The sequence below is a fragment of the Monodelphis domestica genome, chromosome 1 (genome assembly GCF_027887165.1).
Source record: "Monodelphis domestica isolate mMonDom1 chromosome 1, mMonDom1.pri, whole genome shotgun sequence".
Lineage (NCBI taxonomy): Eukaryota > Metazoa > Chordata > Mammalia > Didelphimorphia > Didelphidae > Monodelphis > Monodelphis domestica.
This window is the reverse complement of record NC_077227.1, coordinates 7,645,491-7,666,411: the sequence shown is the minus strand read 5'-3', so window position 1 is coordinate 7,666,411 and position 20,921 is coordinate 7,645,491. Positions and strand designations below refer to the sequence as shown.

General features: G+C 53.4%; 1 protein-coding gene across 1 annotated transcript in view; it reads left to right on the top strand.

Moving 5' to 3' along the window:
* Positions 1 to 20,921, top strand: part of LOC103102080 (dedicator of cytokinesis protein 1-like) — a 138,445-nt gene that overhangs the window by 75,409 nt on the left and 42,115 nt on the right. The window contains exons 17-22 of the mRNA XM_056815042.1: positions 2,174 to 2,277; positions 2,571 to 2,754; positions 3,851 to 3,948; positions 10,687 to 10,776; positions 12,403 to 12,503; positions 13,594 to 13,728. Coding sequence (XP_056671020.1) covers positions 2,174 to 2,277; positions 2,571 to 2,754; positions 3,851 to 3,948; positions 10,687 to 10,776; positions 12,403 to 12,503; positions 13,594 to 13,728 — 712 coding nt within the window. The remainder of the gene's footprint in view (positions 1 to 2,173; positions 2,278 to 2,570; positions 2,755 to 3,850; positions 3,949 to 10,686; positions 10,777 to 12,402; positions 12,504 to 13,593; positions 13,729 to 20,921) is intronic.

Genomic DNA, 20,921 nt, shown 5'->3' with positions numbered 1-20,921 from the left:
CCCCGTGCCTTGTGATTCCTAAATCAGCCGTGGGTTTGTTGCCCTAGGAGCCGCCTCCTCAACAGCGGCGCTTAATGATCCCCTAATAAAGGACCGTCACTTCTTTTGATGTAGACATTAGGAAGGTGAATAAAGCAGCACTTACTATGTTAGACTTCACCGTGGGATCAGGAACTCGTGTCTAGACAGTTACTGTTATCTCTTCTTCTGCACTGCTATTGCTTCAGGAAGGGAGACGTGTACACACGCATGTCCGACTTCATTGTCATCCTTGGTCAGACCGACTGGGATTTAGGCAGTCCCGTTAATAAAGAATTAGGCGTCGGCTCTGGGGGCATCGGGAGAGCCTTGGACCTGGGCTCCGAGGTTTGGGTTCAAAGCATGACTTTCGATCAGTGTTATCTCATTGGGTCCTCATGAGAGCCATGTGACTAGGTCCATTTCAAAGCTGAGGAAAGTGAGGAAGACAGAAGTTGAGTGACTTGCCCAGGGTCATGCAGCTAGTAAGTGGCAGAGGCCATTCGATGACCATGAAATGAACTTCAGCTCTTTGGGTTAGTTTTCTAACTCCACAGAATGGCCCTGAGATCTTTCTGAGTTCCAGATGTGTGAACCCAAATCACCATTTACTCCCCTTCTGTGTACCTCTTTGTCCTCTTCTGTAAATGCGAGGTTGGCCTCGAGTGTGCCTGGAGACCTTCCCATCTGGAGAGCAGGACCCCAGCCCATCTCTGGACTCCCAAGCCTTGGATGGCTGACGATGCGTCTGATTCCGGGCGGCCCCTTCAAGTAGTTCCTCTCCTGTTTGTGCCCATATTTCTCTTGGCACAGTGCAGGGTGACACTCGGATGCTTGGAGTCATTGAAGTCCGACTAGGTGTATCTGGAGCACGGAAGGGCTTTGGATTCTTGTTGTTGGGTTAGAGAATTGCGGAGGAACTTAATGGAGAGCCACAACGAAGGGAACTTCTTTTTGTCTGGATATTGCTTCGTTACTCAGGGAAGCGTCTATTGTGTGGCAGGTTGGGCACAGAAAGGCGAAGGGCATCACCACCCTCGGCATGCAGTCTGGTGGGGGAGACAGCATGGGAACAACTGCCTGATGCGTTACCAATCAATAAATCAGACCCTGCGCAGAAAGAAGGAAGGCACGGCCATGGAGGGGCGTCGAGAAAGGCTGGGATTGGAGGGAAGCCAGGGAAGCTGGGAAGCCTGTAGACAGGGGTGAGGATGGAGAGAATTCCAGGCCTGGAATTCAGCCAGAGAAAATGCCCGGGGCTGGGATGACAAAGGAGCCACCAAGCTATTTAAAAAAATGAAATTTAGAAGAGAATGTTGGTAGAATGATTTACCTGCGGGTCTTTGGGAGAATTTTTATTTTTATATTTATGTATAGCAGTAAAGAGAAAAAGAATAAGTTTCCTTTTTCAAAGTTGATCTCATCCTGGTTTGTTGAATTGTTGGAAGTAAATGAGTGAAACGTGTTCAGGAGGGGCAGCCCTCTGTTTTGTTGGGGGCTGTGCCCACACTGAGGAGGTCATGGGTCCCTGTGGCTGCGGGATGGATGTAGGTGACAAAATCAGTTCCTCTCCTGGAGATGGTGGCAGGAATGCTTCTCTGGGGCTCTGTCATCTGTCACAAAGGACCCTGGATTCTGGAGGTCTTTGTCCCTGGACCACTAGCATGGTCTGGCTGTCCCAGTGTGGAGCGGCTTTGCGTTGGGGTCAGGTCACTGTCTTCCAGTGGTCCTGTGCCCATAGGGAGCATTCATGAAGGGCATTTAATCAGATTTAGGGGTCTTGGGCTGAGTTGGGGAGGGAATCCTGACCTCATTGATGAGGGATAGAAGGGAGAGAGGAAGGAGAAAGAAGAAGGGAGAGAAAAGAGGGGAAAGGAGGGAGGGAGGAAGGGAGGGGGGAAGGAAGTAGGGAGGAAGGAAGGAAGGAAGGAAGGAAAGAAGGAAGGAAGGAAGGAAGGGAAGAGGGGGAAGAGGGGGAAGTGGTGGGAGGAAATGGGAGAAACAGAACATGCTGGGGAGTTTAAACTCCACACTCTGTCCAGCCTTCTGCTCTGTTTTCTCGTTGGTGATGCCGTTTTTCACTATCCCTAAAGAACGGATGAGATGTTGTTGGCGCCGCAGGCCTGCTTCGTAACCAGTTTGTGTCTGATTCTAGCGAAGGACAAGTCTGAGAAGATATTTTCTCTGGCCTTCGTGAAGTTGATGCGCTACGACGGGACGACACTGAGAGACGGAGAGCACGACCTCATCGTGTACAAGGTGCGGGATCCATTTCTTCAAGTCCTTTACGAGGGGGCCGACCCCAGCTGGCACGTCCCATCTTACTACTGAGCAGAGGCGGCTAGGCTGCTCGCTCCTCTCGGGAGAGACGAGAAGCCTGCCGTGGAGAGGCAGAGCGAGTGTGGGCCGGGGGGGGGGGGGGGCGCAGGCGCCCCACTTGAGCGCCGTCCTGGTTGCCCGCAGAGACAGGTGTGGGGTCCGGGAAGGGGAAGGCGTGTGTCCACTTTTCCCTCCTGGGACTGACGGCTCTCCTTTGCTCCTCCACCTTCTAGGCCGAAGCGAAGAAACTGGAGGACGCGTCGACGTACTTGTGCCTGCCGTCCACCAAGATCGAGCTGGAGGAGAAGGGCCACTCGGCCACGGGGAAGAGCATGCAGAGCCTGGGCAGCTGCACCATCAGCAAGGACTCCTTCCAGATCTCCACGCTCGTGTGCTCGACCAAGCTCACCCAGAACGGTGAGGGCGGCTGAGCGAGGGCCCCGAAGGCCGGCCCTTTCCTTGCCTCCATCCTCTGTCTCGGCTCGGCGGCGGGAGGCAGGAAGAGGGAGGGGGCAGGAATGGCACTCATGGGGCACCTGCGAGCGCTTTGCAGATAGTGCTCGATCCTCAGTAGATCCTGAAAGGTAGCCGGGTCATTTTATAGTGGAGAAAAGTGAGGCAAACGGGGGCTCCGGGACTCGCCCTGGGCCACCCAGGGAGCAAGTGTCTGAGGCCAGATTGGAACTCGGAGCTCCGTGCCCAGCCGTGTCATGTCCATGTGAGCACTGGGCCCAGCCTTCTCACTGCCCGCCCCTTGCCCTTCTCCCGGGGGCCGCCGTGACCCAGACTGCCTCTTCCCGGCCGGGCTCTGCCTGCCTGCCAGAAGCACCAGTTAGCTCGTTCCCAGCAGGCGTGGGATGGCCACGCGGTTGGGCCTGACACATTGCGCAGGTGTTTGTTTTCTCTCAGGGCTGCGTGTTTTCACAGCTCTCCCTTCCCGAACATCTTGTGGCCTTTAAAAAGGTGTCCCCGAACGCTTTCTCCCACCTTTAGCCTTTCAAAATCAATTCAGGCTTTGAAATTATTTTAAAAAAAGGGAAAATGAAAAGCCGAGCACAACAGACGGGGCAGAGGGCAGGGAGGCAGGCAGAGTCAGCCTTCCAGGGCCCTTAGAGCTTGAGGAGGTCATTTTCCTGGATCAGGCCGGCCAGACCCCGAGTCCGCCCGGTGCAATATTTGAATTCGTGGGTTTTGGTCACGGTTCGAGCTCAAATGTGAAGATGCTCCACTGCCATTTGATGCTGGCCTTTTGGACGTGCTCCCGTTGCCCGGCACGCTGCCCCTCTTTGAAAGCCGCCTGCCATCCAGCATGGAAAGCTTCGGCTTCCTTCGGTCTGGGCCTCTGAATGGGTTTAGAGAGCTCTTATGTGGACACCGTTTCTGAGGAAATGTGGTTGGGAGCGGCGATGTCCCTGCCGTGGGCCTGACAGCGGGCGCGTGGGGAGCCCGTCCTGTGTGGGCAGGAGGGAGGGCAGAGCTGCTGGGCACAGCTGATGGTCGCTTCTGTTTCTAGTGGACCTCCTGGGCCTTCTGAAATGGCGCTCCAACACCAACTTGCTACAGCAGAATTTGAGACAGTTGATGAAAGTGGATGGAGGCGAAGTCGTCAAGGTAATCCACGCCCCAGCCCCGGGGCTCCTTTCCTCTTAGAGCCCCGCGAGGAGGCTGAGCCCGAGCCCCTCATTTATCGAAGAAGAAGCCGAGGTGCCCACAGGTTCTAGGATCCTGTTCTTAGACCTGGAAGGGCCTTCGGGGACCCTGTCCCCTCCTTTGATGCCCAGGGAGGCTCCCCTGCAGGATTTGGCTTCTGTAGGCATCCTCGTTCCATGGGGAACCCCAACATCTGATCCCATCTCCCCATGGACATTTACGTCTGTGGACTTTGCTCTCGTATTGTCTTTGAGGTGCGTCCTGTAGCCATGATTCATTTTCCCTCTTTCTCTTCCCATTCCCTGACCATGTCATGTGTGTTCCAGCCTCTTGACTCATGCTGGTCATCGGCCATCCGTTAGCCATTCACTTATCTTTTCAGGTCCAAGTCAAATACTGCCGACTCCAGGAAGTCTTCCTTGTTCTTTCTGGAGTGGCTTCCCCCTAATGCACTTGCCACTTACTTGGGAATACTAGAGTCGCCTGTGTTCAGGATCTGGCCCCCCAAAAGGCGGCAGGCTGTTTTGCTTCTAGCAAGTAATTCCAAGAAGAAGAGAGGTCCGATGCTCTCTCGAGGCAAGCCTAGCGAAGAAGGTGGCCCCGTGCTCAGTGACTGAAGAGAGCATTCGTTCCTTGGTAGAATGTTCATTTTTTCCATGAAAATTAGGGATGTTTGCTGATACTCTGGATCTCCCTCTTTGGCCGCTCTGAGCATATACACGTGTTCTCTGGATGGGTCCCGCCAGGGTCGCCATCTTGCCCCTTCACCCTTTATCAGCTGGGCTTGAAAGAAGACTTGATCTGAGCACAAATGAATGACCCCACATGGTTGTACCTCAGCTGGCTCGTGGCTGACTTTTGGCCAGAAAAGAAATTTCATTCTGCCTCTTCCCAGAATTCATTCTCTGTCTGTTCACGTGGCTTTTTGGCAAAAGAGCCAAGTTACCTCTTAAGCCTGGATTATCACTTCAATTTCAAGTTTTCACCTGATGGCAAAGAACCTTTTGGACAATCTGAAGTGGGAACTGTCGACTTCTGCAAATCTCCTAATTCCGGTCCTTAGTTATGCCCCGACTCCTGTTTCTTTGCCTCTCCTGGATGCATGCCAGCTTCCCTCCTTCCCTTTTCATTCTTTTTCACTGTTTCTACTGCCTCTCCCTGGAGGAAAATGTCCCGGCCTACCAACAAGCCCTCCCAGACCTCCCCAAATCTTTCCAAGCTTCCATTTGACGCCGTCATCCCCACAAGCTTCACCCCCTCTAACACCGGACAGAATTGTCCACATTTGTGTCTGATGTCACCACTTGACTCAAAGTGCTCTCACAGTATTGGCCAAGGTGGACCAGCAGCCTTTGCACTGCTTCATGTGGTGGCCTTTTGGGGGTCATCTTCCCTCTCGATTCATCAGCAGTTTTTGACACTCGTGGCCCCTTGGTCTCTAGGGTGCCCTCCACCCTTGGCTTCTTGAAGGACCCTGCTGGTCATCCCCCCCTTAGCACAGAGTTAATGATTAGTAAGTGATTTTTGGTTGGACTTCCACCTGTCTTAACTCTTTTTCTCACTTTTCTTTGCTGAGTCATTATCTCAAACCCCCTTTGAGCTTGGGTGTACCCTGAGGGTCTCTCTGTCCTCTTCTTCTCTCACATCTTCTCCCTTCAATGGAGAAACCACTGGTTTTGGAGTCCAGGACCTAGGTTTGAATCCTTCCACTGTTACTTATGAGTCGTATGACCTTGGGCAAATCATTCATCTCTGTGGGCCTCAGCTTCCTCTTCTAGGCTCTTTGGTCCCTTCCAGTCCTGAGTCTGTCATCCTGCATTCCTGTGACGGCAACCCCGCTATTCAGTTTCCAGTTCTGGGGAGTCCCGTCTCTGTAACATTTCTGCCATCTCTCCCCTTTTCTCCACTGACCTGGGACCCACCACCCCGTTTTACAGCCTCCTAGGCTGTTGGAATGGGCTCCCCTTTGGTTCCCCAGGGATGCCATTCTGTGCATCTATCTTTCCCAGAATCCCTCTTCACATGCTTCGTGTGGCATCCTTTCCTTCCTGGCTCTTGAAGGTCAGCGATTGAGTCAGATCTCTCTCCTCACAGATGCCAAAGGGAACATTTCAACAACAGCCTTCCTCGTGTCACTTTCTTGCTCGGCGTTTCAGCCCCTTCTGTGTTGGTGCTCCCCCTTCTTTCTCCTCAGACTCATTTCGGCTTGCGCCCGTTCCGAAGTTGGCCCCTCCATCATTCCCTGAGCCTGGCGTTCCATCCCTTCATTTAGCTGGACTCTCCCTCCTTTCCCTCCCCATCCCTGAATGCTGGGCTCAGGTACCACCTCCAACGTGAATCATTCCCTGATTTTCCCAGTTAATTGCCAGACGAGATAGCTCTGAAGCTCCGCGTGAATGCCAGCTGCTATTTTTATTATCTCCTTGTTCTCCTGTTCAATGGCGTTCAGACAGACAGAAATGGTCTGACTGGGCCATCCTCCCTTGCAAGGATTCTTTTCCATGTAAGGTCAGCTGCCTGTTGTTCCAGCGAATCCAAGGACTTTTTGTGAGTGAATATTCAATAACAGCCTTGAGAGGCCCTGATTATTGTGTTCCTTCTCTCCGTCCTCCTCTTCCGTCTCCTTTTACTCTCTTGGGTTGACTTTTGTCTGTCTCTATTGCTTCTCCACCTCAAATGGGAACTCTTCGAGGTCAGTCTCTAACCCCAGCAGCCCAGAACAAGCCTTGTTGAATTGTTGACGGAACCTTCTGGAGAGCAGTTGGTCAGGAGACATTTCCCCTTTGCCATCTGCCTCAAAGCCTGGCTTGTTCTGGGTATGCCACTTGGCATTGCCATGGCCTGCTTGAGCCAAAGGGTGGGAGCCGCCTCAGAGTCAGTTCGAGTTTTGGATCTCCTTTGTTCAGTACTCTCTGCCCATCCATCCCTTCCTTCTCTTGGGCCTCGGCCAGCCTTCTCCTTCCTCACCTTTTACCGGAGTCTCCCTGTGCCCTTTCCTCCCTCTGCCCCAGATGACCCAGCACTGACTGTGTCTGTCTTCTCTTGGGCCTCGGTCAGCCTTCTCCTTCCTCACCTTTTACCGGAATCTCCCTGTGGCCTTTCCTCTCTCTGCCCCAGATGACCCAATACGTGTCTTTCTTCTCTTGGGCAGTGATCGCATCACGATGTTCCTCCTGTTCCAGGAACTTCCCAGATGGCTCATTTCCTGGAGGATGAAGTGCAACCTTGTCTTTTGTACTCTGGAGTCCTTTTATTGCCTTTCCACACTTGTACAAATTCTGCTCCCATCGGGCCTTTCCTGGGTCATCGGAGTGCTTTTTGTGCTCCCCTTCATCCTTCGGGCTCCATGTAAGACCCCTCCTGGCAGGGCCTTCCTCATTTCTCCAGACCTGGGGCAGCTTCCTTTGTCGGGATGCCTCTCACTGCTGGCATCCACTGTGCTCCCTTTGCTACCAAGTCTTGTTCCTGGGGCGGATTCTTAGTCCTTGCTTGTGCACAGGCTCTGCTTCCCAGAGGCGAGCTGAGATCTCCAAGGCCAGGAATGATGGGCCAGTCTTCGTGGGAACCTTTCTCAGGGCCCCTCCTTAGGAGCCACAGAGCTGCCTTTTCTTTTCACGCTCCACGGCGTGTCCACAGTCGTAGTCTGTGGAAAGAGGAGCCTCCAGGGCTGTCCCCGGCAGGGTCCGAGAGGGAAAGGAAGCCTGGCCTGCTTGGGCGGCTGTGCTACAGCCATTCCCATCACGCGAGCAAAGCGGGTCCTTTTGCTTCAAGACTTCAGAGCTGCTGCATGGAGATTGGCTTTCTGGTTCTGGAGCTTGGGAGCCTTCGTTCTTTTCAAGAGGACAAGCGGCCTTTGGCCTGTAGGCGGAGAGTTGGGAAAGTGAATGAAATAGTGAACAAAAATAAGAATGTTCACTGAAAATGTAAAAAAAGGTCTATTTTGTGATGTGGAGGTTCATGTACCCCACGCCAGGCACGGTGCTTGGGTGCACCTGGAGAGGCAGAGCCCGGCGTGCTGTGGTCCGTGCTCTTGGGGATCGGGGCTGTGGAAATGATGATCGTCGCTCGGGTCTCTGACACACAACAGCTCCCCGAAGAAGGGCCACTACCAATCCTGAGTCTGAGAGGGCCCCATCGGACATCTGGATGGGGCTTCCTTGGAATGTGGAGGGGAAGGCAAGAGGATCTTGTAGGCACGCGGTGTAGCAGAGCTAAAGATTGGGAGGCAGGAAACTAGGCCTGGCTGCAAGAACTAGGGCTAATGCGGTTTGACCAGAGCATCACAGTCGTCCGCAGAGGTGGAGATGGAGAGCCTGCAAGGAGGCAGAGTGTGCCGCGGAAGCCTTAGGCCATGGATCAACAAGATCAGACCGGCCTGGTCTCCAAGGATGGATGGTAGAGGCGAGAAAATGGCTGGGCTGCCGCCCGTGACTGGAGAGCAATGGGTGGGGGACGAGAGAGATGGTCCTGCTGCCATCTTGAGCCATGAGGAAGAGGGAAGAATTTGAGAGAAGCCGTAGTTAGTGGAGGCCTGGGCGAGGGCTGCCGCTTGCCCTGTTTGGCTGGTGAGGCCGTGAGGACACATCCCCTGGTGGGGAAGATGAACAGGTGGCTGCTCTGTTTGGGGCCCGCCGTGTGCCGGGTGCTAGGAAGCTCTTTTTTTGCATAATTTTTTGTATTGTAGTATCTCTTAACACAGTACTGAGGAGTACAAAAATGATATTACCTAATAATATAAAAAATTGGAGGTATGCTGTATTCCTCAATGTCCCTAATTCTTCAACTGCCATATAAATGTCAAAGAATGTAGTATTTATTTTTATACATAAATTTTGTAATTATTTTTCTAGCGGACTTCACGTGGGGAGCAGGACAAAGCCAAAACATTTTACAGGTTTTTCCCTCTCCTAATCTAGGCAGTTTTCCTAAGGGAAAGGAGATTTAGAAACAGCTCTCCCAGCCAGGACCTTAGGGCCCTGTTGCTAAGATTTAAAACAACTGTTTTCTATCTAATTTAAGGAGAGAGGGAGAAAAGAAAAAAAATAAATCCAAATTTACTTACCTTTTCAGCTGATCAAAATAAGCTATTAAAAAGGATAGTCACAGTGGAAAAAAAAAGTTTAGGAAAGTTAAGAAGATTGAGGGTATTTTGTCACAATCAACGTGGTCAGCCAAACTGTAAAAATTAAATTAGTCTCTACTGATAAAAATATTATCTTTCATGAGGTTTATTAAAGATTATTAGAAATCAAGGATGCAAAAGAATAACCACATGCCTGGGGCTGATTAGCCCATTCACATTTTACTCACTACATGTTGCAATTGCCGAGTAGAGGAAGAGAGGCTGAAGCAGGCGTTACAGCCGGTTTAAATACAAATTGTGATCTCGCCCAGGTGGGGACTCGGGTGAGATTATAAGGAATTCTGGGAAGTACCAAGGACTTCTGGGGATTGAAGTCTGGGGTTCAAATCTCCATTTTACACTGGTGGGCCTGTCACTTGCTTAGAGGGCTTGCGTTCACGAGGATTGGACGCGATCGCCAAAGGGACGTGTGTAGGGAAGAGAGAGGCAAGGCCAGGTGGGAAACCCCGGCAACCCCCCTCCAAAGGCTGTGGGATGTGGCAGATGCTACAGGGGAAGAGACTGAGAAGGCGGTCAGTAGGAGGAGGCCAGCAGGTCAGCGCAGCCCATGGGGGATGGAATGTGTGAGCGGCCGGCCTGGCATCCTCTGCTCTCCCGAGCCCCCTTTCTGCACCCATGTTGCCCTGCCTGCCCTGTCAACCCTCTTGGCAGGGAAGGCTCCGTCTTCGTCCACCTCCATTCTGCATCGGCCCCGTTCTGGAGCGTCCTGGCTCTCCTGCCAGGCGGAGGAGGCCGGGGACAGCTTCTGGGCCGCGAATGGTCCTTCTTCTCCGGCCCAGTGACGGGCCTGCTGTGAAGCAACGATGCTCTTCTCTGTTTTTAATTCAGCATTGTATTTCCAGGGACATGTCAAAGCAATCGTTAACGCTCGTTTTTTCAGAATTTCGAATTCAAATTCTCTCTTGTCCTTCCTTTGGTCTCGTTCCACGGAGAAGGCCGGGTTGTGAAAGACAGCGTGCCCCCCCCCACCCCCCCCAGTAAACCAGCCTCCCTCGGCCGCCTTCGGCCTCCCTCGGCCGCCTTCCAGCAGAGCCGCCTCCTTCCCAGGCCACGAGGTCCAGGCCGGCTGTTGCTCGTCCCGCTCCCTCTGCTGCCCCGTGAGCTCCTCCTGACCGCTGCCCATCCGGCCCCCCGAGGCCTCCGCAGGCCGGCTTGGCCAGGGAGCCTCGGCCTGCTCCGCACCGCCTTAGAGGGCCTGTCGCTGAGGTCCGGGCTCAGGGGAGGCAGCCTTTCCTCCAGCATCACTGCTGGGAGTGGCCCTGGCTTCCCTAACAGGGCCGCCATCCTCTTGGATGGCCGAAGCAGAGCCGGCCCAACGGTCACAGGGGGGCGTCTGGGCGGAGCTTCTCAAGAGCCCCAGGAGCCCCTCCCCCATTTCTCCAGCCGCCTCTGGTGCCCGGGGCAGGCCTGGGGCGGACCCTCAGCGCCAGGAGGGCCCTAGATCTGCCCCACGGTGAGGCCCCACCCGGGCCTGGAGAAACCCTCGTCCTCTCCCGGGGGAGTTCGAGGGACGCGGCCTCGGGGCCAGCACTAACGGCCTCTCCTGCTCCCTGCAGTTTCTTCAGGACACCCTGGACGCCCTGTTTAACATCATGATGGAGAATTCCGAGTGCGACACCTTCGACACGCTGGTCTTTGACGCCCTGGTAAGAAGCCCGACTCCCCGAGGCCTCCTCCGAGGGGGGCTCTTCCTGGAGCGCCGGGCCTGGAGGGGCGCCCCAAGCAGGCGGCGCAGGCCTGCTGCTATTTGAGCGCAAGGCGGTGCTAGAAGGACCCCCCTCCCCCCAAGTAGGGCAGGGGCTGCCATTCCCTCCCCCCACAGCAGGCCGGCTCTGTGGCTGGCCAGGAGTCAGAGCTCCAGGGCCCACCCTGCAGGCCTGATCAGCCTTCATTAGGTCCCCTCCGCCTCTATCTCTGTCTGTCTGTCTGTCTGTCTGTCTGTCTGTCTGTCTGTCTGTCTCTGTCTCTGTCTGTCTGTCTCTGTCTTTCTATCTGTCTGTTTGTCTCTGTCTCTCTGTCTGTCTCTGTCTCTGTCTGTCTGTCTGTCTCTGTGTCTGTCTGTCTCTGTCTGTCTGTCTGTCTCTGTCTTTCTATCTGTCTGTTTGTCTCTGTCTCTCTGTCTGTCTCTGTCTCTGTCTGTCTCTGTCTGTCTGTCTGTCTCTGTCTGTCTGTCTGTCTGTCTGTCTGTCTCTGTCTGTCTGTCTGTCTGTCTCTGTCTGTCTGTCTCTGTCTGTCTGTCTGTCTGTCTGTCTGTCTCTGTCTTTCTATCTGTCTGTTTGTCTCTGTCTCTCTGTCTGTCTCTGTCTCTGTCTGTCTCTGTCTGTCTGTCTGTCTCTGTCTGTCTGTCTGTCTGTCTCTGTGTCTGTCTGTCTCTGTCTGTCTGTCTCTGTCTTTCTATCTGTCTGTTTGTCTCTGTCTCTCTGTCTGTCTCTGTCTCTGTCTGTCTCTGTCTGTCTGTCTGTCTCTGTCTGTCTGTCTGTCTGTCTCTTTCTATCTGTCTGTCTGTCTCTGTCTTTCTATCTGTCTGTTTGTCTCTGTCTCTCTGTCTGTCTCTGTCTGTCTGTCTGTCTCTGTCTATCTGTCTGTCTGTCTGTCTGTCTCTGTCTGTCTGTCTGTCTGTCTGTCTTTCTATCTGTCTCTGTCTCTCTGTCTGTCTCTGTCTCTGTCTGTCTGTCTCTGTCTGTCTGTCTGTCTGTCTCTCTGTGCCTCCCCCCTTTCTGATGGGCCTCCTCTCTATAGAGGGAGCATCTACTTGGAGGACTGACGTGACTTGCTGAAACCAAGTCACTCCTCAGGCCTTTCCCTGCTTTTCAAAACAAAATCTCGCCCCGCCGCGTCCCTGCTCTCGCCCGCCCCGAGAACACTGAGAGTCACTGTTGATCTGAGTTGGTTTGAATGTGTCTGTGGTGGATGGCCTGGCGGAGGGGTCAGGAGGGCCGTCTGGACCCACCGTGGCCGGGGGGGGGAGGGTACCTCCCTCCGCCCCTCCACGTGCCCCCCAGATGGCTCCCCAAGGCCAAGCTCAGAACGTAGAGGTGCTATTTGGGGCTCCCCCCAGGTGTCTCGGGATGTTCTGGGCCTTCCTTCTCCCAGATGTGCAGGGGCAGCTCTGGGGCTTTTGTAAAGGCCCTCCGGAGGCACGGTGCGCCTTCGACCCTTAATAAGCAGAATTTGGCCATGCGAGGGCCGGCAGAGGTTTTTTGGGGGAGGGGGCGTGGGGAAGCAGCCTCGCTCGGTCCTCGGGTGGTCATGGCCGCTGCCCCCTCTGACAGGTGTTCATCATCGGCCTCATCGCCGACAGGAAGTTCCAGCACTTCAATCCCGTTCTGGAGACCTACATCAAGAAGCACTTCAGCGCCACGCTGGCCTACACGTGAGTGCCTGCCTGGGCCGGGGTCTGGGCAGGAGGGAGCCACTGCGGGCGCCTCCTTGCAGATTTCTCCCTCGGCTCTCACAGCCCTTCTGGGGCTAGATTGGAGTCCAGATCTTCCTGCCTGCAGGAGAAAGAATGACATTTTACTCAATATCTTGGCTCTCCTCGGCCTTCTCGAGCATTTTCTTCTGGGTGCTCCTGGCATTTCCACTCAGGCTCCCAGGCTTCCAGAGGCCTCTGTGACAGAGGCGGGGTTCAGCCCCCCTTAGCTGGCGGTTCAGTCCTTGTCCTCCCATTTGTTGGTTAAACACGCCTCAGGGGCAGAAACCCCTTTGTCTTGGAGGAAACTCCTCTCCCTTACAGTTTCCCCATTTCAGAGGGCCCTGAGGTTAAGTGACTTGTCCAGGGTCACTCGTCTCAGTCTAAGGGTGGGGGTAGGACTTCCTCACTGCCCCCAAGTCTTCAGGGCCTTCCTTCCTCATCATGTGGCTTGGAGGAGGTCCTCAGTCAAGGCTTAGGCCTCTCCTCCCCCAGCTCTGTCCGGTGTCTCCCCTGAGCCCAATTCTGAGCTCGTGCCCACCTCAGTAGGGATTGGTGGGCACTAGAGGGATGGCTTTTCCTTGGAGCGCCAGTGTCAGTGCCACCTCTGATAGGAAACCTCATTGGCTGCTGAGTGTCCTACTGAGTGAAAAGGATTCGGCACTCCATTAGAACCCCCCAAGCTTTCCTTGGAGAGCCGGGTAGGCGGCCATCTTCAGCTCCTGGATGGCCTGTTTCCTAGGAACTCCCCCAGAGGAGGGGTGCCCCAGGCCCATTGCACCCCAAAGTCATGTCGCAGGGTCCTTGGGGAGGAGATGCTGGAGGTCTGGGCCCCACCTGTATGAATTCGACTGTCCACACATGGGCCGCTGGCCTCCTGGCCTCCACACTGGCTTTGACGATGCATCCATTTCCCAGCTGTCACAGGGCCTTGCCCTCCTCCATAGCTGTGGGGATTTCCACTTCTTCCTAGTTGTGGGCAGGGAGCACGGGGGAGGCAGCCATGACAGAGCCTGGGCCCCTGTGACCCCCATGCCTTCCCTTTGCCCAGGAAGCTCACCAAGGTGCTGCGGAGCTACGTGGACAGTGCTGAGAAGCCGGCTATCACCGAGCCTCTCTACAAGGCTATGAAGGCCCTCGAGTACATCTTCAAGTTCATCGTGCGCTCCCGCATTCTCTTCAATCAGTAAGTGCTGTCCGCGGCCTCCAGGGAGGCTCCCGCCAGAGTTGGGGAGGCCACTCGGGACCATGATGCTTTCTGGGCTGGGGGCAGAGGAGGTGATGTTAGTGGTGACTTCCAAGTGCTTATGGCTGCCACGGGCCCATCCTGTCCTTTCCTAGAAGGTTGTGCTCAGCTCTGGGCCCTTTCCCCCTTCTCACTTCAGCCTTTCAGGGATGGGCAGCCAGGAGGGGGAGGGATTGGAGAGGGTCTTGGATCCTTGTGGGGGGAGGACATGGAGGGCATCTGGGAGGGGGAGAGGGAAGGACAGCCAGATGTTTCACTCAGAGGAGGTATGAGGTGCCCGTGAGCACTCTCAGCAGACCCTCGAAGGGGGCCTGTGGACAAAGGATTGGCATCCTTCTGCTTGACAGGCATGGGCATTGGCCTGGGGCCTGAGCACGTCTCTTGGCATGGAGGGCTCACGGCAACGGCTGATCCTTGGCAGAAATGCTCCATGACTCTCCCCCAGTAAGAACTAGCGTCATAGATTCCTGCTCCAAGACCCAAGTTAGGTTGTTGAAGACAATCAATATCTTCCCATTTCCTCTGAGTCACATTCATGTTTATGTAGCCTTCATAAGAGCTCAGCAGAAATTGAGGGAACTTGAAATCCAGTTGTGAGTACCACAATCCGAAGAAAACCAAACAGCAGTTCTTTTCTGGGTGAGAATCCTGGTAAAATGGGTAAAGGGCTCACGTCCTTGAAGGAGCCATCACTAGTGAGGGCCCTGGGGAAGCCCCTGCCTTGGTGTCCTCTGTTCCTGAGGATCTGATGGGTGGAGGCAGAGGGCCAGGCCTTCTCGTCCTCGTGCTCTTTGGGGGCGTGCAGACGGAGCCCCCTGCTTTAATGCAGAATCTGCGTGTGTGTGTGTGTGTGTGAGACAGACAGACAGACAGACAGACAGGCGGATATAGAGCGTCAGGAGAGCTGCTCTGAGGGGAAACATTCAGGTCCTTCCTCACAGCTTCTGTAATTAATACCTAATAGTGATCTTATAGATGAGACGGAATGTAACGGAGGATAAGGTTGAGGCTAAAAGAACCGTCGAGGTCATTGACTTCAGCCATACTGTTTTGCAGGTGACCAAACTGTGAGTTTGGTGAGTTGTTGTCAAAAGCAGGATTTTAACCCAGGCTCTCCTGCCTCAGGTGCTCTGCTGAGCGCTACCTGTCTTCGGCCCATGAGGATGTCCACATTCTAGAATGTGGTATCAGAACTTGGTCCAAACCCGATTTGGGCCAGACTCATTTCCATTTTCCCAGAAGTTCTTGTCGGACCCGGAACTCTTTCCGAGCCTTTGGGAGCCAGAACTCACGGTCTCAGGCGGCTTCTTCCTCTCTAGTCCGTCGCACTCTCCGACGGCTTTCGTGAAGGCTGCGGTAGGTGCAGCTGTGCTACAGTTCTAGGTCGGAGGCCTGCAGGAAGCGGGATTTCTCTTCCGTTCGAGGCGCCCTCTGCGGGCTTCTGAGAGCGAGGCCGAGGTGGCCATTGCTGCTAATGCGGAGGAGGAGGAGAACCAAGAAGGATCCCGAACCCCGGAATGTAGAACCAATAGAATGGGGCCCCCGGTTCATCGCGCTGCCGGCCCAGGAAACGGAAAGGTCTGCCCAAAGCTAGCAGTGAGTTAGCGGGTGCGGGGCGCTTCTCTTCTGGTTGGACAGAGGTGATGCTGGCAAAGTCCCGGGTCCGAGTCCCGGCTCTGCCGTCGAACAAGCGTCCCTCGTCCCTCGTGGATCGTGGAAGCCTCCAGCCAGGCCCCTTCTCAGGCGGCCTCTGTGCCCAAGATGAAGCACCGACCACAGATGTGTAGGGCAGTCCGAGAGCCTGGAGCATCGAGATCCAAGTGCAGAAGGCACAACGAGAAGGCCCGGCCGCGCGGCCTGACGGGCCTTCAGGAACGCATCCCTCGGGCCCTGGCAGGGAGAAGGGATGCCCAGAGAAGACGGTCCTCAAGCCCTTCTTCAGCGCTTCCCATGGGCCGCTGGGCTGCCTTGTGAGAAGAGGCCACGATGACACGTCGTGGCGCGTGTTTGGGGGGAGGCTTTGCGGACTTGGGGGTCCGAGAAGGAACGAGCTGGCCGTGTGGCCCAGCCAGGGGCCGGCCTCCAGGAGGACCCGGCTGTCTTGTCCGGGATCCCCAAGAGCAGAGAGATCCGAGTGCCGCCGTCCCTCCGTCCCTCCTCCAGAGACACTGTGTCCTGGGCTGGGCTCTGCCTCCATGTTGAGCTCCTGACGGAGGGTTCTGGACCAGGCAAGGCCGCGATGGGCCGCCCATTGGGAGACGGGCCCCGGAGCAGCTGAGAGGAGACGGAGAGCAGCTCCCATCACCGTCTGCCTCCAGCAGGAACCTCGGAGGCAGGGCCGGAACAGAGCGGGACAAGAAGAGCCAGGATGGAACCCTGAGCCGAGCGGCGGCGGCGGCAGCAGCCAGGAGACGGTCCTGGGCCTCCTGGGCCTCCCTGAGCAGCAGAGGGCCCGGGCACTGAGGGGGGACCTGGGAAAGGAGGGTGTAGTGAGCTGTGCTGGAGAAGGCCAAGCTTGGAGGGCCGTGCGGGGAAGGCGAGCTGGGACTAAGGGAAGCCCCCGAGTCTGCTCTTCCCCTGCCTGGCTCTGGCCTCTGTCCAGGCCGGACACGGACCCAGGCTCGCTCCTTTTAACTCAAGGCTTCGTGGGTCCTGGGTTGTGCCTTGAACATTCGGAGGCCTGGACGGCTTGAGCGGAGCCCCCGCTTTCCGTGGGGTGGAGAGCCCAAGGCAGCGCTGGCTCTTCCACGGCCGCCGGGGTCTGCGAGCTCTCGGGATGGGGGGAGGAGGGCGCCGGAGCCCGTTAGGCTCCCTCTGGGCTCCCACAGGAGCTCGTCATTGGCCCTGGGGATGGAGCTGGGCCGGACCCACAGCTCGGCCCCTTCCTGGCAGGCAGGAGGGAGCCCACAGCCTCGAGGCTGTCCTCCGCAGCGACACCCCTTCCTCGCCTCTCTTTTCCATCGTGGGCCGCTTCCTAGGCTGTCTGTTGCCCCGGTCCTTCCTCCCCACAGCAGTGCGTCAGGCAGTCTGTGAGCCTTCCTGGGGCGGGGAGCTCTGCGAGCCGCGGCACAGCCCCTACGGCCGTCCTCGTCGTGCCCCTCTGGTGGCCGGTCCGGCCTTTCACACAGCAGCTGGCTCAGGCGGTTCTTGCATCCCCATTTTACGGCTGGAAAAACAGAGGCTCCGGGAGCCCAGGGAGCTGCTCGTCCTCCCCTCACTCGTAGATTTCAGACACGAGACTTGAACCCGCGTTCCCGGGGGAGCCTCGCTGTTGGCTCTCGCAGAGCCTCGTGGTCGTGGCTTCCATTGCGTGCTTGCTCGGTGCGGGATGCACAGCAATAGTAATGGTTAGCATTGGTATAGGACCTACGTTGGTCCAGGCTCTCTATTAAGCCCTTTACAGCTAGCATTTGACCACTACCACAGCAGAGAGGAGGGCGATGTTATGATTATTTCCATTTTATAGATGAGGAAACTGAGGCACAGGGTAAGGGCTAAGTGTCTGAGGCTGCATTTGAAGCAGGTCAGAGTTCCAGCTGAGCACATTCTACCATACCAGGACATGGTGCCGGGGAGCCATTCGTGCCGCTGTCCGTCCATTCCACCGTCCATCTCCAGCCTCTTGCTTTGTGCTCCCTCAACTCTTCTTTGCCCTTGTTTTTCTTTGAACTTGGCAAGCATTTTAAAGATCCCTTTTGTGTGCCCCACGCTATGAGAAGCCGCGCGTTCCCACAGCCAAACTGAAGGGGTGCCTTCCATTCCCCCATTCCATTTATTAAAGAGGCAAAAAGAAAGCTAAAAAAGCTCAGCCACACTAGTAGTAGTCGTAGTGTCTCGGTAACCGAGGATGATGACTGTCTTTGTGCGTTTTCATCTATGGTGTATCCTCTTGAAGAGGGTGGATGGGATTAGGATAGATGAGTGTGCACAGAGACACTTGTGCGTGAAGGAGATTTAAGTGGAAAAGTCGATGCACAGACAGTCCCCCTCTCTCGGCGTGGGAAGCCTGGGTCCAGTGGCACGAAAGTCGTTACACCTGGAGACTTCCTCAGCTGCATTGGATGGCCGTGTTGTCCTTTGTGCTCCAACACGCCCTGAGCACTCCACAGTGCTTTGCTGCGTCGCCCTCTCAGCCGTTGAACCTTCTTATTGGTTTCTTCCGTCTGTTCAGCCGAAGCAGTCTTCACATGCTGGGTGAGCAAAGCCCTGGTTCACCAGGGATCCACGACGACCCGACGGCTCCCCTCACAAGGTTTGGCCGGCCTGTGGAAGCCGTTGCCCGGGGTGTGGCTGCTGCTGCATGCTAGCAGCTACTGGGAGCCACAAGTGAGAGCAACACTAACCAACACATTACCTGAGTCCACCCCTAAACACAAATAGTTTCCACACCCGCCGTCCCCGAGCTTCCAAAGGGGGACCGAAGTCAGGACCTGCCTTCCTCCCCCTTGTTCTGACCTGCTTCCCCTTTTCCTAACATGTCCCCCTCACTGGAGGCTTCACTCTTTGCATTTGAAGGCAAATGATCACGACCCTGGAATCTGAACTCTTAGGATGGTAGAATAAAGAATTTTAAGAATTCTTCCTGCTGTTTGGCCTCATTGGCTTGTTCTGGAGACCATGGAAAAAGCTTGTTTAAAAGCTTGGAGAGAAGCATGCAGCCATCGTGCCCTGAGACTCTCGGCATATTGTAGATGGTATTTTCAGATGTAAGAAAAAACAAGCGAGAGTTTTCATTGCCTAACCTGCAGCCAATTTTTATCTTGGGAGGGAAGCACACTCCAGGTTAGAATCGACACGTAGTTTTCCTTCTGAAGTTGAAATAAACTATTGAAGTTATTTTTTTTGTCTTGTTCTGCACATCTGCAGTATTTTCTTCAAATAAGACTCTTCCCTGGAATTTAAGCACGTTCTGGATAATTGACAGTAATTTTTCTTCTAAAACCCCAACACAGAAGAGAATTTTTTGAACTGAGAATATTGATAGCAGTGGTTGTGAACCTTTTCTGTTTTCATGCATATAAATCCATGGTTTTTCATTTAATATTTTTCATATTTTAAAATAAAATTTTATTGATGTCTTTTGTTTTTATATTGCCTACATTTTCCATTGTATGCCTCTCTGTCCCATTCCTCCCAAATCTCCTGAAAGTCATCTCTTATTAAAGAATGAGAAGTCTAGAGACTGTTGTACCCCTATAGTCTTCCACCTCCTCAGGGAAGCTGGGAAGTTTCTTTCTTAGGTATTTCATTTGGGGCCAAAGCCTTAGTCATTATATTTTTTTAGTGTTCAGTTTTATTTGTTGTTGGTGTTTGCATTAGTATATTCATTCAGAGTCTACCTCCCCAACAATATCCCTTTGATCCATGTTTTATTTGCTTTCTTTTTGTCCCTAATATTTACTCTGGTGCTACTATTGTTTATACATTTTTCCTTATTCTGCTTTCTTCTCATTCATTTATATCTCCATGTTTCCCTGCATTTCTCATTTTTATCATTCTTCCTAGCACAGAAAATATTCCATCACATGCATGCACAACATTTAGATTAGTTATTCTTCTGTCATTGGGTATCGACTTTATTTTCAGTTCTTTGCCACCCCCAAAAGCAATCTGTGAGTATTTTGGTCTTTTCATGACTTTTCTTTTTGTCACTGAAATTTTTGAAATACACATGTACCCGTGGGATTTGTCGGTCACAGGATATGGATCTTTTGGTTTCTCTCTTTGGATGATGATGCTTCCTTGCTCTAGAAGTATGCCTATCTTGTCACAGCCCCTCCAGCATTGGCCACTTTCATCTTTCTCATTTTTGGGGTTTGAAGTAAAACCTTGGAGTTGTTTGATTCACATTTTCCTCATTGTCAGAGTGCTTTGTTTTAAAATGAGAAAAACAGCAAGCTTTTTGACCCCAGGCCATTTAGTTAGTGCGGATAAGTTTTTTTTTTTTTTTTCAGAATCCCTTCTAGATTCCTTAAAGGTATTGCTTCCATTTTGGTGAGGGTTGGGTATTTGGGAGTATATAAAGACAACTTTAAGGGGAAAACTTGAGAGAACCACCTTCAGATAAAATGAATTCAGCCATTAAAGCTCTAATGTTCCAGCTCTAGGAAAATATAAATGATCATATTCCCATTCTCTCTCTCTCTCTCTCTCTCTCTCTCTCTCTCTCTCTCTCTCTCTCTCTCCTCTCTGCCCACCTGCCCGTCTTTCTTTTTGTCCATCTATGTCTGCCTGCCTATCTTTCTCCTTATCCATCCATCCATCTGTCTATATCTATCTAATTGTCTGTTTTTCCTGTTTCATGACTGTGCTGTGGCTTTTCGCACTGACTTGGTATCTCATTGGTGAATACTCATTAATTAGGAGTAAGAAAATGCTCAGGTTTTATTCTCCCATCATTCTTCAACAGCCACCCGGATGTCACTTTTGTTCTTGCTGGTGACATTTAAAAGGAGACAATGAGTGATGAGTGGCCTTTATGCAAGTCCCCTGTATTTTGCTTGCTCTATCCCTCCTGCAAGTTATATAATTAACGAGCAACCTTTGGGGGACGGTCATCAGATCAGACATGGAGTAATTTGTAATTTCCCAGTCACTGGGTCATTTCCAGCCCTCTTTGGTGCCCCCATTCCTCATCCCCTGGGTTTGATGCTAGAGAGGGCCTTCAGTGGATCATTAGCTCCATGCAGAATATACATTTACCATCACTCCTTGAAAGCTTCTCTGAAGTGGCTGAATTTTAAACACTGCCAAACTTGAGTCCTGCAACCTGGCAGTGCTTTCCACATAGGTCTTCTGGAAACACTCAGGTTTGTAGGAAAGCTCTCTGTAGATTTTCCTTTTACATGGTAGGATGATTTTGGGTTTAGGACAGAATTCATAGCATCATAGATTTGGAGCTGGAAGGGGCCTCAGAAGCTATTGACTCCGTTTTCTTCTGAGCCTCAGCGAGGATAGAGGACTAGAACTGGGTCACAGAGATAGGAAGTGTCTGAGGCCAGATCCAAAACCGGGACTTTCCCTGAGTCCAGGGCTCTATCTACAGCCCCATCCTAGATTCTTTAACTAAAAGAAATTCTTTTAGTGCATGTAAATGAATATTTTCTTTACCAAAAAAAGGGAGCTCATTGGAA